The sequence below is a fragment of the Lathyrus oleraceus genome, chromosome 6, assembly GCF_024323335.1.
Source record: "Lathyrus oleraceus cultivar Zhongwan6 chromosome 6, CAAS_Psat_ZW6_1.0, whole genome shotgun sequence".
Lineage (NCBI taxonomy): Eukaryota > Viridiplantae > Streptophyta > Magnoliopsida > Fabales > Fabaceae > Lathyrus > Lathyrus oleraceus.
In genome coordinates, this window is record NC_066584.1 from 136,155,754 (window position 1) to 136,172,927 (window position 17,174).

Sequence of the window (17,174 nt, forward strand, 5' to 3'; positions counted from 1 at the left end):
TATGTTACGTTGACTCACACTCATTTTCCCTGTAATAATCCAATCCTCGTAGAGACAAATATTTTATAATTACTTCGATACATACTAGTACACTTGTTAATCTTATCACCAGTAATCGATTATGATTTAAATTCAAGATGTAGCATAATCGAGTATAGATGGAATTGAGTTTTTCCAAAGTGTTCAAATTTGTCTAAATATTTTACTATAAAATGAGGTATTGTGTTCATTTTGAAATACATAAGAATTATGAATAACTACTTCTTTTCTACTCCCACCTTGCTCAAAATATTTTCATACACACTTCATATATAATTTTAGTACTAAGACATTAACTAATTAGTAGAAAATCTTATGTAATTTTAAACTAATATGTAATTTTTAAACCAAGAGATAAAAGCTTGGTGTACGGAGGTAGTGGGCCGAACTTGTGTTAAAAGATATGCGATCCTTGGGGACAAGACGCAAGCCTCGTGGTTTTATGCCGAACCAGGATATATTCGATGTATTTTGTCACTATCCCTTATCTTCTATCTTATTGCATTTATATTTTTTATATCCTTTTCTTTTTCTTTTTCTTCTTTTTCTTTTTCTTTTTCTTCTTTTTCTTTTTCTTCTTTCTCTTCTTCTTCTTCTTCTTGAACATCATATCAAGCACTATCACTTGAATAAATAAAGCCTTAAACAACAAGACTGATGAAGATTTCTCTTAAGAGCATTATCAATATATAAACCAACTCAACTGATAATTGGGGTCTTCATACTTGCAAGCACATAGATTCATAATCACCTACTTTTCAGCGAGATCTAATGCTTTTTGGTGATTAGGTTTTATGTTTCTTCACACTCCAAAAAGCGAACTACATCTATGTAAAGCAAGAGATGAAAGTCTTCTTTTGTTTCTTGATGGTGAAGTGACATTAAGCTCATAAGCTAGCTTATTATCCTATGTCGGAACAAGTTGATAGAAGCTCATACTTTTTGCCCTATGCCGCCCCGTGTGGCGACATGAGGCAAACAAATGGAAAGCGAGAGATAGGTTTCTCTCATTTACGATACAGTGCACCCTTCTGGAAGATCCACATAACGAACTATTAGCTTGGTGATCACGCTGTTGTATCTTGACTATGATGACTCTCAACCACATAGATAGTTCAATGTGTTCATCAACACCTGATCCTAAGACGTGGAACATCCAAGACACATTAAAATGTCATACTTCTCCTCCTCAAAAAGATATATGAGACAATTCATGTGAGATCCAATATATATTCAACTTTGTATTCATCAGTGAAAAAACAGTCAAAAGGACCATCATAACTCTCTCCTCTCGAAAATTCATACATTCCTTATTATTATATGGACAACTATCTCTCGAACAATTAAATTAACATTAAAAACATATTTTTAAATAAAATATAATATCTATAATAGATAGAGTTTAATCGATTTATACAATAACACTATCTCAACCTTTAAATTATTAGGAAATATTTGATTTATATCTAACTAATTTAAAGTGTTATCCATGAATAATAAAATAAAATACGTACACTCAAAAAAATTCACCACTTTACTATTTATTTATAGGTGACATTAATAATGGCAGGCATTTGATAAAAAGGGTAAAGAAAACAAAAGCCTGCGTTGTCACTTTGCGTCCATTCTTTTAATCAACGAAGCACTGTCAGTGGGACTCTGGGTTTTGCTACACAATCATCCTCCCCTTTCTCTCTCCAACTACTGTCACCTCTTCATCGGAGGAGGAGACAGTGGCCACCACCTCCACTCCCCTTTTCTTCGCAATTTCTCTTTCAACTCCGCCATGATGCTCCATTTCTCCACCCTATAACTCAACTTCCCATGACCTATTCTTGCCCTTGAAGAACCCTCTTGTAAGCTCAAAACCCTAATTTTTCCGTATAATTTATTTTTCATTCTTTATTATCCCGTACATCCTCAATGTTAGTTCTAGTTAGTTAGTTAGTTAGTTATTTCTTAGGGTTTTTAGTTTCTTTTGATTTTGATCGTTTTTGTTTTCATCAACCTAGCTCAAATTTCTTATTACTGTTTCTAAATTATGTGTTTAGGAAAGTGGTTAAGATGGCATGGATGAAAGAAAATGATGGGAATGGAAAAGATAAGGAGTTAGGTGGAGATAATGGTTTTTCAAAAGTGAAAGAACCGTCTGTTAGTTCTGGTGGTTGTACTGTTTCGGTGAATCGGAAATCTGAAGTGAAAGAAAATATTTCCTATGCTAACATTTTGCGATTGAGGAACAAGTTTGCGGATTCTCTTGCTTTGTATGAGCGTGTTTTGGAGAGTGATGGTGGGAATGTGGAGGCTCTCATTGGGAAAGGCATATGCTTGCAGATGCAGAATTCGGGTAGGCTTGCTTTTGATAGTTTTTCGGAGGCTATTAAGTTGGATCCTCAGAATGCTTGTGCTCTCACACATTGTGGTATTCTTTATAAAGAAGAAGGTCGGTTGATGGAGGCAGCTGAGGTATGTGTATTGCTAGATGAATAGTTTTTGATGAAATAGCATGGCGTTTTTGTTTTCTAATGAGTGCTTTAGCTGTTTGAATTTTTTGAACAAGCTTATAAAATCAGATTGAAGTTCTGTGAGTTACTTAGTGAGGGCGCTTGGTGTCAGCATTCTTGATATTATATATGCATTAAAGAATTGATACAGAATTACATTTTATGTTTGCAAGACAATAATAAAGATCTGAACTACTTCCTATGAATCTAATACATACAAACAATACCCATTAAGAATTGATAGTATTATATACAATTTTCCGAGGTTTTGCACTATATAGTCTACTGGGTAATAGATCTGTTAACTTGCTTTTCTTTCAGAACATCCATGCAGTTCTTGACTGAGGAATGCATATGCTTAGACTACCAGCATATTTAATCTAATTTGTTTACCATCTATTTATGGTTAAGATCATGGTAGTTAAAAGTACAGGTTGGTGTGTAATATTGCATTATCTTCCGGGTTTTTCCAACTTTGAGCTATTCTGATTCACAGAAAAATTGTGAGTACGTTGGATTGGCAGGGATTCTGTCTAAGCTTGTGGGATTGGTGCTAAACAGATCCTCTTCTGGCTGTGGGTTTCATGACCCACTTTCGAAAAACCCATTTCATGGTTAAAACATGTTAAGAAATGTCGTTGGGCCTAACTCAACCCTACAAAACCGGTTGGTAGAGTGAGGACTGCCCCACTTATAAACACATGTTTATGCCATATATTGTCCGATGTGGGACTCTTAACAAAACAGAACCCTAGCCCAATATCTCATTTCTTTTCTTTTGAGTCTTTGACACGACGACCGAAGAAGAGAAACAAGACTCACAACCAAAACTGCCCCATCCAAAGTCATCCATGGAGGTTTTGGGGGAGAAGAAACAAAGAGGGGACAATTGGGTGGTCTGCAAGTTGGGTATATTTTTAGATCTCATGGGCAAGGCCCAATAAGGTGATAGTATTAGTATCTACTGGGTTCATGAAAAGAGGGTCCTAAGTCAGCCTAATTCAAGGCCAAAATTCATTTGAGGATTTTGGGGAGAAGAAACAAAGAGAGGTGACAAATTGGTGGTCTGAAGTTGGGCATATTTTAAGATCTCATGGGCAAGGCCCAATATGGTGATAGTATCTGCTGTGTTCATGGAAAGAGGGTCCTAAGTCAGCCTAATTCAAGACTGAAATTTATTGGGCCTAACAAGGCACATCTAGCCCAATTCATAATTCAGGCGATATCCTCATGTTTTTATTACACCGTTTATTTGCTGACTAGATTATTCACCAAGTTCACTGCCAAGCTGAACTTGCATCTATGGTGTTTGGGAAAGATTGTCATTGGAAACAACTGTGGGTTGGCAACTACTTCAGGAAAGTGAAGATCGATCAGATCCATAAAGAATTTTTTACCCCTTTACATCTAGCTGGCTTATCAAGTTCCTAACGATGGGTCCTAGGGGAAGTTTTTGTTTTATCAACAACTATTTAACATGATAGAATTTAGTATATTGCAACCTTGAGGACAGGTTTTTTAGGGGCTGTATTGTTAGGACTAGGATATTTTGATATCATATTAGTATATTGTTAGGACTAGGATATTTTGATATCATATCTTGAATTTTACTATATTATATTATTATCTATTAACTAATTATTTCATATTTTGATATTAAAATGTATTTTAATATTTTCAGTAGGATCTTACTATCGGTGTTATGATCCTGCTATTGTGCGATTCCTATCTTGACTCTTCTTCCCGATCCCAAGTAAAATAGCAATTTTGACTGCCTTGGTTAGGGTGGGTATCACTATTATGAGGTATGCATACCTCAATGTGGACATCCTTACTGTCACATTTGTCCTTGACTGGGACTGTACCACAAAGTTTGATAATGCGGAGTTTTCAGCCATAATCTGCTATAATGGCACTGCAAAGCGGCCGGTATGGTGGGATTTTGGCTCTCCGCTATGAACCACCATCGACAACACAGCATGCCAGTATTGATTTCGGTAGTATGTTGACAATTTGTGTTCAAGTTATCAAGAGGAAACATCTCATTTATACTCTATAGATAAATATAGTATATATAAAGAAACAATATCCCAATCACTACATACATGATTACATCGAATCTAGGCATATGATACATCATTTGAATAGAAGTTCTCACTGATAATCAAATGATTTACCTGGAGCAGTCATATCAAAAGGCGTTAAGGGTGGATCCTACGTACAAAGCAGCTGCTGAATGCTTAGCCATTGTACTAACGGATATTGGTACCAACATAAAGCTTGCAGGAAACACTCAGGAGGGAATTCAAAAATATTTTGAAGCTCTAAAAGTAGATCCACACTATGCTGTAATTCCATCTCAATCCTTTTCCCACATTTTTCCATTTTAAATTTAATCAGCTTTTTACCTGCATACGATGAATAACTTTCTTTCTCTCTATCCTTGCAGCCAGCATATTATAACCTTGGTGTGGTCTATTCTGAAATGATGCAATATGACATGGCCCTCACTTTCTACGAAAAAGCTTCATCAGAGAGGCCTATGTATGCTGAAGCATATTGCAACATGGGTGTGATTTATAAAAATCGAGGTGATTTGGAAGCGGCTATTACTTGTTATGAGAGGTACACACATATGTATGGCTTGCACTTCTTTTGACGAGCCAAGTTTTAGGATTAGCTTATTTTGTTTGTTTAGAGTATTAGGGTTAGCTTATTTTGTGTTCAAAGTAGCTTATAAACAAAATCCTGTCAAGAGAGCTTTTGAAAAACAATGATTTTCTGTAGAAATTAAGGGTCTATATGTGTGTTTTAACTAGAAGACGAATGAAAAATAATTATAAAAATATATTTTTCGACAAGATAATTGCAAAAATGTCAAAAGGCTAATTTAGTGCTTTTATTAGAACTTAGAAGGTAGAAATAATAGTATTTAAATAAAAGCTCTATGAAAGTTTTGTTGTAGAACATTTTTTAATCTTGTCCGTTTTGTTTTAGCTTAAAGAAGTGGGGCTCTATAGTAATATAACATTTCGAAAGATACGGTTGTTTCAGTCTGAGAAAGTGTTTTCGGCTTAAATCTTAGTTTTCAATTTTTACTGCTAAACTGTGCTTGTTTTCATTTTGATTCTTGTTTAGGGAACAGTAAAAACAGTAATTAGAATGAAAACCCAAAAAATGAAAAATGGAAAATGCCTTCTCAAACCAAACACGCCTTACTAATTTTAGCTTTTGAGAAAAACACAAATAATTTCTGAGTTTTTATTTGAATTACATAATTGTTGTAATTTTTTCAGTGATACCTTTTAACTTAAAAGTATGGTAAGATTAGAAGAGGTCAAATTAGAAATGACAATATTAGAGAGAATGTTGAGGTATCAACTATTGGAGAAAAGATGATGGAAAATAGACTTAGGTGGGTTGGGCGTGTACGGGTAAGACATGGAGATTCTGTTGTAAAGAGAGTAAGTCAGATGGAGAGGAGTCAAACAACTAGAGTTAGAGGAAGACTTAGAAAATATAAAAGAGAAACTATTAAGAAGGATCTTGAGATTAATGAATTGGATAGAAATATGGTTTTGATAGAACATTGTGGTGTAATTTGATCCATGTAGCTTATCCCACTTAGTGGGATAAGGCTTGATTGTTGATTTTGTTGTACCTTTTAACCCCACTAAGTGAGATAAGGCTTGATTGTTGATGTTGTACCTTTTAACTTAAAACGCCTTTTCTTTAGAAGAAGCACAAAGAAATGGACCTTAATCTAGTTTAAGCTTGCACTTAATGACTGGATTTATTTATGTGACCAACTTATGTTTTATGGCAGGTGTTTAGCTGTTTCACCTAACTTCGAGATTGCCAAAAATAACATGGCTATAGCTTTGACAGATTTGGGAACAAAGGTGATGCATGCAGTGCTAACTTTTTAAGCAATTTTATTGATATTGTTTTCATGTATGATGCACTCTTTGTTTTTAAAGAAAAAAAACCCACAAAATACTTCTATTATCAACATGAATAATTGTGCAATGATAGTTATATCAACATGAATAGTAGTGCACTGATGACCTCTAGGAACAAATTTTAGGAAAACATTTCTGACTTAAAACGTGCGGTAGTGTGGTTTGTGTTTGTGAATCAATGTTTTCTAATTTTTCTTGTCTACATTTTTTCTTGGACACCTTTCTTTCTTTCTATTCCTCATGTGCAATGAGATGCATTGCCAATTTTGGATAATATTTTCTTGCTTATGGAGACCACTGTATTGTTTTATATATAGGTTAAATTGGAGGGTGACATCAACCGGGGTGTGGCTTTTTATAAGAAAGCCTTGTTTTATAACTGGCATTATGCTGATGCTATGTATAATCTCGGGGTTGCTTATGGTGAGATGCTTAAGTTTGATATGGTACGTCTTGCACATACGTCTGTGTATATTTCTTACATAATGCACACACACGGAATATATTAAGATCTTAGATACAGCTTTATTGTAGTATTAATTGCTAATTTGGATTTTTTTTATACTACTTAGGCTATTGTGTTCTATGAGCTCGCCTTCCATTTCAATCCACATTGTGCGGAAGCTTGTAACAATCTAGGTGTTATATATAAAGATCGTGACAACCTTGATAAAGCTGTAGAATGCTACCAGGTAATGACAGTTGTGTCAGTTGTTTCAATATCAACCCTTGCTGGATTGCATATATATTTGATAGCAACTTTTCTTTTGGGTACTGTAGCTTGCTTTGTCAATCAAGCCCAACTTTTCACAGTCATTAAATAACCTTGGTGTTGTCTACACTGTCCAGGTAAGCATCTTACAATTTTTTAATTTTGAAGTTGATCAAATATCTTCAGTTACTAATTTTACTATCTTTTCTACTTTCCCCAGGGTAAGATGGACGCCGCTGCAAGTATGATTGAGAAAGCTATCATTGCAAATCCGACATACGCAGAGGCATACAATAACCTAGGTCTTTTTTTATCATTTATGCTTTATCTAATATATTATTCCCTCCATTCCTAAAGATAAGCACCCATTGCATATTTATAGTGTAGTTAATGTGTCTATTTTATACAAGAGTATGGCTAAATTGTCCTTCGTGTATAGACGTATACAATATTCGTTTATCATTTTCCATGGCAAATTTGAGGACTTATATGTGGAATTCCTCCGTGCAAATGTTTATCTGAGTATGCGTTGACCACTTGTTCAATAGCTAAATAGAAAAAAAGTTGTGTTAATTAAGGTTATGCTTGAAAAAAAAGTAATAAATGCATCTAGCAATCAGATTCCTCACTAGTCTAACTATGGTTGAGTAACATTATGATAGATTTATTAGGATGGTCAGAAAAGGTGAAGAAATAATGCCAAATCAAATTGAGATAAAAGTTGTCAACTAGTTACAAACATACGTTTCTTTTGGTTAGACCATTTTTCTTAAAGAGTAAAAGTATGTCAATTAGTTATACAAAGATTTAAAATGAGCTGCAAAATTACATTGATAAATATACCATGCATTTAAAATGAAATGTTGTTTCTCATTATGTTTAGTTACAAACATACGTTTTATTTCCAAGTGACCCTGTAATTAAAACCTTTTTCTATCATACACTTCATCTTTTCTGTTCTTGTTGTGCAGGAGTTCTTTACAGAGATGCTGGTGATATTGCTCTAGCAATTAATGCTTATGAACAATGTCTCAAGATTGATCCTGACTCTCGAAATGCTGGCCAGGTCTGTTGCACTGGCTGAATGTTCTGTTTTTGTTAACCTGTGTAAAATTTTCCAAAGCTGGCACTTGCTAGCATGGCTGCTACTTAGATCTGTTTAATCTTTCTTTTTTGGGCTGAATATTAAAGTCATTGGTTGTAGAAAATTTGTCGATGATTGGACTTTTTCTTTGCAAGAATTAGATGTCTTTTAATTATTGAAGTTTTCTTGTAAAGTACTTGTATTGTATCCTTATTTTAATGCACCTTAATGTGCAGAACCGCCTGCTTGCAATGAATTACATAGATGAAGGAAATGATGACAAACTTTTTGAAGCTCATAGGTAACAACTTTCTCCTAATTTTTTTTTTAATTTCAATTTCTATTTGTTTGTTGCATTTTACTGATTTTACTATATATCATTCACTGATTATTTAAGTTTTCTCATAACTTACCTATGTGATATTGGGATGAGAGAAAATAGCAACTTCATTGATTTTTCATAAATGTTGTGTGACATGTATAATTTACCTGGATGACAAAGTAAATATACTTCTGCAACTGCATTGTGCTGGTGGGGAAGGGTGTGGGGAGAAAGAGAGACATAGTTTGTGCTTTTTTATTAAATATTGATAATGTTGTTTATGGTGATGGTTAAGAAGAAGAAAAGTAAAAAATGCTTAAAAGAAAAGAATAAAGATATTAAGGCACCCATATTTTCCTACATCTATGACACATAATCACGTTAAAAAATGTGGTTAATTCAATTGAGTAGATGGTTTATTTAGTTCGCAGTAAAAAATTGTGATTAATTCAACCGCACGATTAACCACAATTTTACAATTTTCTACGTGATTTAAATTAATAATATACTCAACGGAATTAACCACAAATTTGCTTATGATTAACCACACTTCTTTTAAATCACAATGCTGTATTATGTGAACATTCTGCTTGACATTTAGGAGTATATGTTTTTTCATGCTATCTCTGCAAGTAACATTTCTTTAGGCTCTGATTGTGAGTTTGGAGGAGAGGGAAATGGAGGGCTTTGGGGAGAGGGGAGTAGGGCGAAAGTAGAGAAATCTTCATTATGTTTTGAGAGAATGCTTTTGTAGGAAATTATAAATGAATGTTTACCATTAATATGTTTTTAATTTTAAGAATTGTATGACAACAGATTGAATTTGAAAAATTTATTTAAACCCTCCTAAATCCTCCTTCAATACAATCTCCAAAATCCTCCCAAAATAAGAGAACTCAAATTGTATTGAAAGGGGATTTTGGAAGGTTTTGGAGGATTTAGATAAATTCTTCAAGTTCAATCTATTTTGTTATAATACTCTTAGAATAAAAAATATATTAATGATAAATATCCATTTATCTTTCTCTTAAGAAACACTATTAAAAAAAAAGAAAAGGAAAAGATTTCTCTATTTCCCTTTCCCCAAAGACCTCCCTATCCCTCCTCTTCAAACTCGCAAAACAGAGCTTTATGGTATCAAATTATCAATTATGTACATGGGTTATGACTAGTTGTAGTTTCAATTGCCAAAATTTGTCATCCATAATATTTTTATCTGCTGCAGTTTACTTAATATGAGAAAGTAGAATGGCATTTAGATTTAAGACTTATCAAAACAGTGTTTCCTTTCAGGGATTGGGGTAGGCGGTTTATGAGACTATATCAACAATTCACATCATGGGACAACTCAAAAGATCCCGAACGGCCTCTTGTGATAGGATATGTATCTCCTGATTATTTTACACACTCTGTGTCATATTTCATAGAAGCTCCCCTTATATATCACAACTACGCCAAATATAAAGTGATTGTTTATTCAGCAGTTGTCAAGGTATCATTTGCTGAATTGATTTGTTTGGAATGTTGAAAATATTGATATACTGCTTACTTGTTGGAGATCTTGATAACAACATTGGAAAACTAACATCTAGTTGTCATAGGCCATGAATGAAGTTGTTAGTGGTATTCTTTCGAATATTGAAAATATACTTTTTTCTTTGCACATCCATTCAAATTGGTGCTAATATGATATTTTGGATTAAGTATTAAAAGTTCGTTATATTTCTATCAATAGTTTATGGCTTACAAATTGTCAGGCCTGCCTCATGTAAATGCAAGATATCATGTCTACAATAGCATCACAATAGGTCTGACTGTTCCCTGGATCTAGCCATAGCAGCCAGGTGGTTTATGGATTCTCAGGCTTAGTAGGAGAGAATCAAGTATAACCTGCATGGAGAGTCAGAGTTCAACATAATTTGTCTTGTCATAATTCTAATTATTGTTAACATTTATAACTGAGGTTCCATAATTAAGTTATTAATATCCGTTCTTTCCATTTTAAAATTGATTTTCTTGTGATGGTGCAGGCAGATTCAAAAACCATTCGGTTTAGAGAGAAAGTTTTAAAGAAGGGTGGGATCTGGAAAGAAATTTACGGGACTGATGAAAAGAAGGTCGCTGATATAATTAAAGAAGATCAAGTTGATATTTTGGTAGAACTTACTGGTCATACTGCAAACAATAAGCTGGGAATGATGGCATGTCGACCTGCTCCAGTTCAGGTATTTTTTTATCTTACCCTTGCTTGCTACATGATGCAGATATGGTTTTTGTTTTTATACTCAAATCTCTATTGATTTGTATCTGGTTTGTTTTGTGAAAATGCAAATTAGTATTTTATTGCATATGTTTGCATATCATTTCTGAGTAATAGAAACTGGAAGAATTGTTTGATAGCCCGTCTTAGTTTAGCCTGGTTAATTGCCACTATTTACTCCTAAAATATGATTAATTTGTTGATGGGCAATATCAGGCAAGAATCCTAAAGCGAGGGGCCATATATGTATAATATTTGAAAGAAACTTACACGAATAAATACAATTTAAACAACTATCTTAGATATATGTCTTTATCTATGCTTTTATTTCAATCTTATACACAGCCTTCTCCATGTATGTGCTAAATCTACTCATTAAGCATGTGATATGTAGTGGCTCGCATCATTTTATGACAACAGGTGTTATACTGCCATTAATGTGGTGAATGTATATAATTTGATCTCTGCAAAATTGTAACTTATGTTGATTGACGAGCAGGTGACTTGGATTGGTTATCCCAATACTACAGGATTGCCTGCAATTGATTACAGGATATCTGATTCACTGGCAGACCCTCCTGAAACAAAGCAGAAGTAGTTATCTTCTTGAATTTCTGTACATTCTTGTCATTGATCTATGTTTTTTTCTATCACTCTTGTTGCAGTTTATTTTCTCACGTCATGTTTTCTTTGTTGCAGGCATGTTGAAGAGTTAGTCCGATTACCAAATTGCTTCCTTTGTTACACTCCTTCCCCCGAGGCCGGTCCTGTGTGTCCGACTCCCGCTCTTTCCAATGGTTTTATTACATTTGGTAGTTTTAACAATCTTGCCAAGGTAGTGTTTATGTTAAATTATTTGTGTACATGTTTGTTCTTAAACATAGGTCCTGTATATCCTAACTTATGTTATTGTTTCATCAGATTACTCCTACAGTATTGAAGGTTTGGGCAAGGATACTGTGTGCAATTCCAAATTCTCGCCTCGTGGTAAAATGTAAACCATTTTGCTGTGATAGTGTGAGACAGAGGTTTCTTTCAACCCTAGAACAATTGGGATTGGAACCACTACGAGTTGATCTTCTGCCCCTTATTCTACTTAACCATGATCATATGCAAGCATATTCTCTGATGGACATCAGGTAATATCTATTTTTCTATTCTTTGATGTTTTTATGGTCCTGCCTGAACTCATTTTGTTTTACAAACAGGTATTGGTTTACTGTTGGCTGTATTCCGTTATTATGTGCAGCACCTCTGTTTGATCTGTTCTTCTAATTAATTCTTAACCCTTTTCATATCCTTGGTGCAAATAGGATACAGTTGTGGTGCAATACAAAAAAAATTCTTGCACACCTGAAAGAGTGACTCAACTTTGAACATATCATAATTAATACTAGTAATTTGAATGAAAAACTATGCATTTGGAACGTAGCATAATCAAGAGAGCATTTACTCAAAGCGTTTCTGTGGAAAATTTCATCAAAATCAGACATGTTCTTATTATTACTCTTTTAAATTGTTTTTGAATCCTAAAACTCAGTAATTCACATGTATACTAAGGATGGTTGTGTCTGATTCTAGTTACTGAATAGCATGGAAACTTAAAATATAAAATTTACTTACATTGGAGTGGTTATTTGGGTAGCCAAAATCTCAAATTTACCATTTGCTGGCATAGCCTTAACTACATTTGATTGTCAGAGTCAGTCTATCTATGTAATGGTGCCTTCCTTGAAAAGTATCTATCATATGTAATGGAGTAGTATATGAATATCCTATAGAATAGGGCAATTGGAGACTGTAGAAATATACTAGATTACAAGTTATTTCATGGTTAATTCGTTGAGTGTGAAACATACTACGAAACAGCTACTTGCCATATTGTTCTGCTTAATTTTATGAACTTTCTATTTACATAAGTTGATTTTAATCTTGTCGTCAATCATGGTTGAGGTCTTACTAATGTTTTGTTGATTGTTTGTATGTCTAGTGAAATGAAAGTCGGTGCTACATATATATGTTGAATATGACCGAAGATAAACTTTGGATGTGGTTTTGATTACAATTATAAGAACACAGTTTGTGTATGTTAAATAACTTCTTTATACCTTCGTAAACTGTTCTTTTGTAGTTTGGACACATTTCCATATGCCGGGACAACTACGACATGTGAATCTTTATACATGGGAGTTCCATGTGTTACAATGGCTGGTTCAGTACATGCACACAATGTTGGTGTTAGTCTTCTTAGCAATGTTGGTATGGAATCCACTTTAATATTTGTATGATGTTGAGTATATTCAGTATTACTATTACTTCCCAATAGCTGTTGCATGTTTTACCTTGTGATTTTGTGGAATGCCTTCCAGAAGCAGTGCGTGGCTAAAGTCATTGAAACTTTCTGTTATTTTGGCTCAGAATTCAATCTCCATCTTACTTTGTCACATTAGTAATAATTTTTATTTGATTTCTCATGGCTTTATTGAAATGAACAGTTTTTGTTATCCAAAAAAGAGTTTAAAAGTTAGTCTTATGTAAATAAATCAGTTTTTCTTAAAATCAACGATAACCAATAGTTTTCCTTAGTTTCCCTCTACCTTCAATTGTTTTCCTTAGACTTCAGTACACAATAGTTTGTAGAGCATATATATTTGCATTATTTGGCTTCCTCATTTAACATGAATATCTAACTTTTAATAATTCAGGGCTGGGGAATTTGATTGCCAAAAATGAAGATGAATATGTTAAACTGGCCATGAAGTTAGCCTCCGACATTCCAGCATTACAAAATTTGAGAATGAGTTTACGAGAGCTCATGTCCAAGTCTCCTGTTTGTGATGGAGCAAACTTTATCCTTGGTCTAGAGTCAGTGTATAGGAGCATATGGCGCAGATACTGTGAGGGAGATGTTCCATCTTTGAAACGCCTGGAATTGTTAGAACCACCTGTTTCTACCGATAAGAACTCTGAGCCAACAAGGGTCATAAACGCAATTGAGGGCAGCACTGGATCTGTCAAGGCGAATGGATTCAATTCAGCACAGCCACCAAAACTTAATACCAGCGGTTGCGAAGAAAATGGCGGGTCCTTGAAAAACAGTAAGTAAGCAGGGAGTGGTGGGTTCAAGTTGAATTTTGTGAGTGGTTCAAGGGTGTTGAACTGTATTACTATTGGTGGATTATTAAGCTGGTATGTATATTATGGTTACTAATGGAAGAGAGGTTTGTATCAATCACGGCCTCATAAAATGAAAGCTTTTCATAGAATGCCAATTTTTTGGGAAAGAAGTGTCAGCAATGGTCATCAAATCAATTTGTCTCCTCAACTGATGTGGATACGCAACGCCGCGATGCTGGCATTAAATGCATCCTTCAATAGCTGTAACACATCTTTTTCCCTAAATTATAGCCAGTGTTGTTATAGTAGCTATGCACAAATCACTATTTCACAATATATGCTATTGAGTTGAAGGTGTTGTGAAAGGGCTTTGTGATTGACAACACTGGTTATAATATAGTTAGAGTGTAGGTTGTGTAATATTTATTTGCTGTTTTTCTTTTCTAGAATGTCATCGTTGGCTACTTATGGAGTGTATCTGAATGACTGAAAAAATCATTTTCTATCAAAGTGTGACTAGACAAATTCATCATTGCTGGGGTAGTTTCTGTTATTACACGTGTGTTGATTAAGATGGGGAATATAGAAGTTTAATCCCAGAATAATACTCTTTTTTAACTACTGAAAGTGTTGCAGATGATAACTTTATCACCAACTCTTGATTTAGTACAATTAAATTGATATTTTTTAGCGAGACATTATTCAAACATTTTGACATCTCCATTGCTCGACACGGTATATCCCAAAGGCAGCCAATGTTATCACAAAAAAGGACTATTTAAAAATAATAAAAAAGTATATTTTACTGGTGTTAAATTACGTAATAAAAAAAGTGTCCTTTAAGTGGCAAGAACAAGCTTAAGTTCATTGATGGCTCGATTGACATTTCAACCATTCTACCGGCACTCGCATTTAGCAATGTAGATGTCCTGCTATGCAACTTGCCCATGATTATAGATTAGAAGATCAAGTTATTCTATTTTTGACAAGATTGTGTGATTCATTTTCTATTGTGAAAATCCAAGTGTTAAAAGGGAAATCTTCTACGAATGGGATCAGTAACGATGGAATTGATGGTGTTCAATCTGTTGTTGAAACTGAGGTGGATTTATCTACAAGTAAAAATGCTTCATTTTCTTAAGCACAATATGGTCAACTTGTTTTCTTGCTCCAACAAGTGAACTTAATGCCTCCAGCTCATACATCTACCACTAGTTAAGTCATATATACTCATGGTCATTCACATTTGAGTCATCCTCAGGTATAGTATGCAATACTTATGTTTCTTTAGCTAACAAAAACGATTTTTTTGGATCTTTAAACTCTGGTGTCAATGATCATGTGTATTCCTTAATTCAACTCTCTTACTACAAAATTAAACTTGTCTAAGTTAGTCTCCCCAATAGAAACTTTGTTTTTGTTCACTATGCTGGTAATGTGTCATTTTCACTGTACTTATATCTTACTAAAGTACTTTATTCAACCTAGTTTTAATTGAACCTAATTCCAATTTCAAGGATGTGTCGTTCTCTAAAATGTTCTTTGTCGGGTCAAAATTGTATTTTTTAGGATTGAAAAACTAAGAAGATGATTGGTTTGGGTAGTTAAGTGGAAAAATACTACAGATAGATGATCTCAGAAAATTTTATCTCGTACTCCTATAAATAATTTTTTTGATCGAAATACCCTCATATAAATAGGGTATATTTTTTAGAAATGAAAGTTTTTTCCATTTGCGCTTGAAAACTTCCGGAAGAGAAAATTTTGACATTTTTTGGCATTGTAAATTAGAACACTAAAAGTAAGTCTTCCGGTTCACAAAATGTATACCGGAACACTTCTCCAAAGTCTTCCGGTTCGCTGCATTTTTGGGGTATTGAACCGGAAGTCTTTTAGAAAGTCTTCCGGTTTGTAAGTGTATGTACCAGAACTCTTTCTTAAAGACTTTCGATTTGGATGAACTAAACCAGAACTCTTTTAAGAAGTGTTCCGGTAGTCAACCTTGCTTTTTTCCACACCGGAACTCTTCTTTGAAGTGTTCCGGTGCGTTTTTTTTTTATTATTTTTAAATTTTTTTTTTTAATTATTTTGTTATAATATTTTTTGTAGTGGTTCGAAGACGAGATACAAATGGTAGGATTCCAGACCGCAGTTTAGGCCGAGACGCATCTTCATCTGCAATAGAGCCGACTGAATATCCAGGAGGGCCGTACGATACGTCTCTTTTGGTGAAGTACGGGCATCATATTGCTCGCCATTTATGGTTTGGTGAGGTAAATAAACGAGATATATTTAAAAATGAATAATATTTTGAATATTTTATATTGTGTTTTCTAATATGTGTTTTAATTGTTTTTAGGAAAGAGGTCCAAAGAAAGAGTTAAAGGTTGATGGACACAGACTAAAGCTGACATCTAGGGTTCCACTAGCTCTTCCACAACAGGTGGAGAGTTGGGTATCTACTGGTTTATCTTCACTTCAGAGAACTAGTCTGAACAAGATAGACACAAATCTGGTCTCTGCATTTGTGAAAAGATGACATCTAGAGACATCTTCATTTCACACGCCGTTTGGTGAAATAAGCATTACTTTGGATGACGTCTCATGTCTGCTTCACTTGCCCATCAAGGGTGTCTTCTGGAGTCCTCAGGATGTCACGGAAGAGGTTGCTGTTGAACTTACTATTGACTATTTAGGAGTGTCACAGGGTGAGGCACAATCACATGTTCGTAGCTGCAGGGGTTCGTATTATAAATTGGAGTGGTTATACAATTTATTCGTACATCATAGAGCTGCTTCCAGCTGGGCATATGCGACCAGAGCATATTTGTTGATGTTGGTGGATTCCACCATTTTTGTCGACAAGACCTTTACACTTGTCGAGGCACGATACCTCCTATTGTTTACGGACTTAGATAGATGTTCGGGATATAGTTGGGGAGCAACTGCACTAGTTACCCTATACAAATATCTTAGAGATGCGTCCATGTTCAGTTGCAAACAACTCGGTGGATATCCTACTCTCCTACATGTATATAATTTAATTTTGTTTATTAAGTGTTGGATTCATTTTATAAAGTATGTTAACTTAATTTATTTTGTTTATTATGTTTTTATTTTGTAACAGTGCTGGATTCACGAGTACTTTCCAACTGTTGAAAAAAGAGGAGAGAA

The 17,174-nt window shown here is 34.3% G+C and overlaps 1 protein-coding gene across 1 annotated transcript; it reads left to right on the forward strand.

Moving 5' to 3' along the window:
- Positions 1-1,621: 1,621 nt before the first annotated feature.
- Positions 1,622-14,532, forward strand: LOC127098372 (probable UDP-N-acetylglucosamine--peptide N-acetylglucosaminyltransferase SPINDLY). The gene is made up of 18 exons (XM_051036955.1): positions 1,622-1,895; positions 2,091-2,505; positions 4,730-4,891; positions 4,993-5,168; positions 6,370-6,445; positions 6,823-6,951; positions 7,078-7,197; positions 7,286-7,354; positions 7,438-7,519; positions 8,189-8,283; positions 8,538-8,602; positions 9,917-10,115; positions 10,654-10,848; positions 11,383-11,477; positions 11,583-11,718; positions 11,805-12,022; positions 13,015-13,142; positions 13,589-14,532. Exons 2-18 carry the CDS (start codon positions 2,104-2,106, stop codon positions 13,987-13,989), a joined length of 2,748 nt encoding a protein of 915 aa, XP_050892912.1. The 5' UTR covers positions 1,622-1,895; positions 2,091-2,103; the 3' UTR covers positions 13,990-14,532.
- Positions 14,533-17,174: the final 2,642 nt, after the last annotated feature.

Bases quoted from the DNA above. Each gene is read 5' to 3' on its own strand.
- LOC127098372 (XM_051036955.1), top strand. From the start codon at position 2,104: ATGGCATGGATGAAAGAAAATGATGGGAATGGAAAAGATAAGGAGTTA. The intron at 7,520-8,188 runs GTCTTTTTTTAT...CTTGTTGTGCAG, and splicing joins AGAGGCATACAATAACCTAG to GAGTTCTTTACAGAGATGCT. The intron at 10,116-10,653 runs GTATCATTTGCT...GTGATGGTGCAG, and splicing joins TTTATTCAGCAGTTGTCAAG to GCAGATTCAAAAACCATTCG.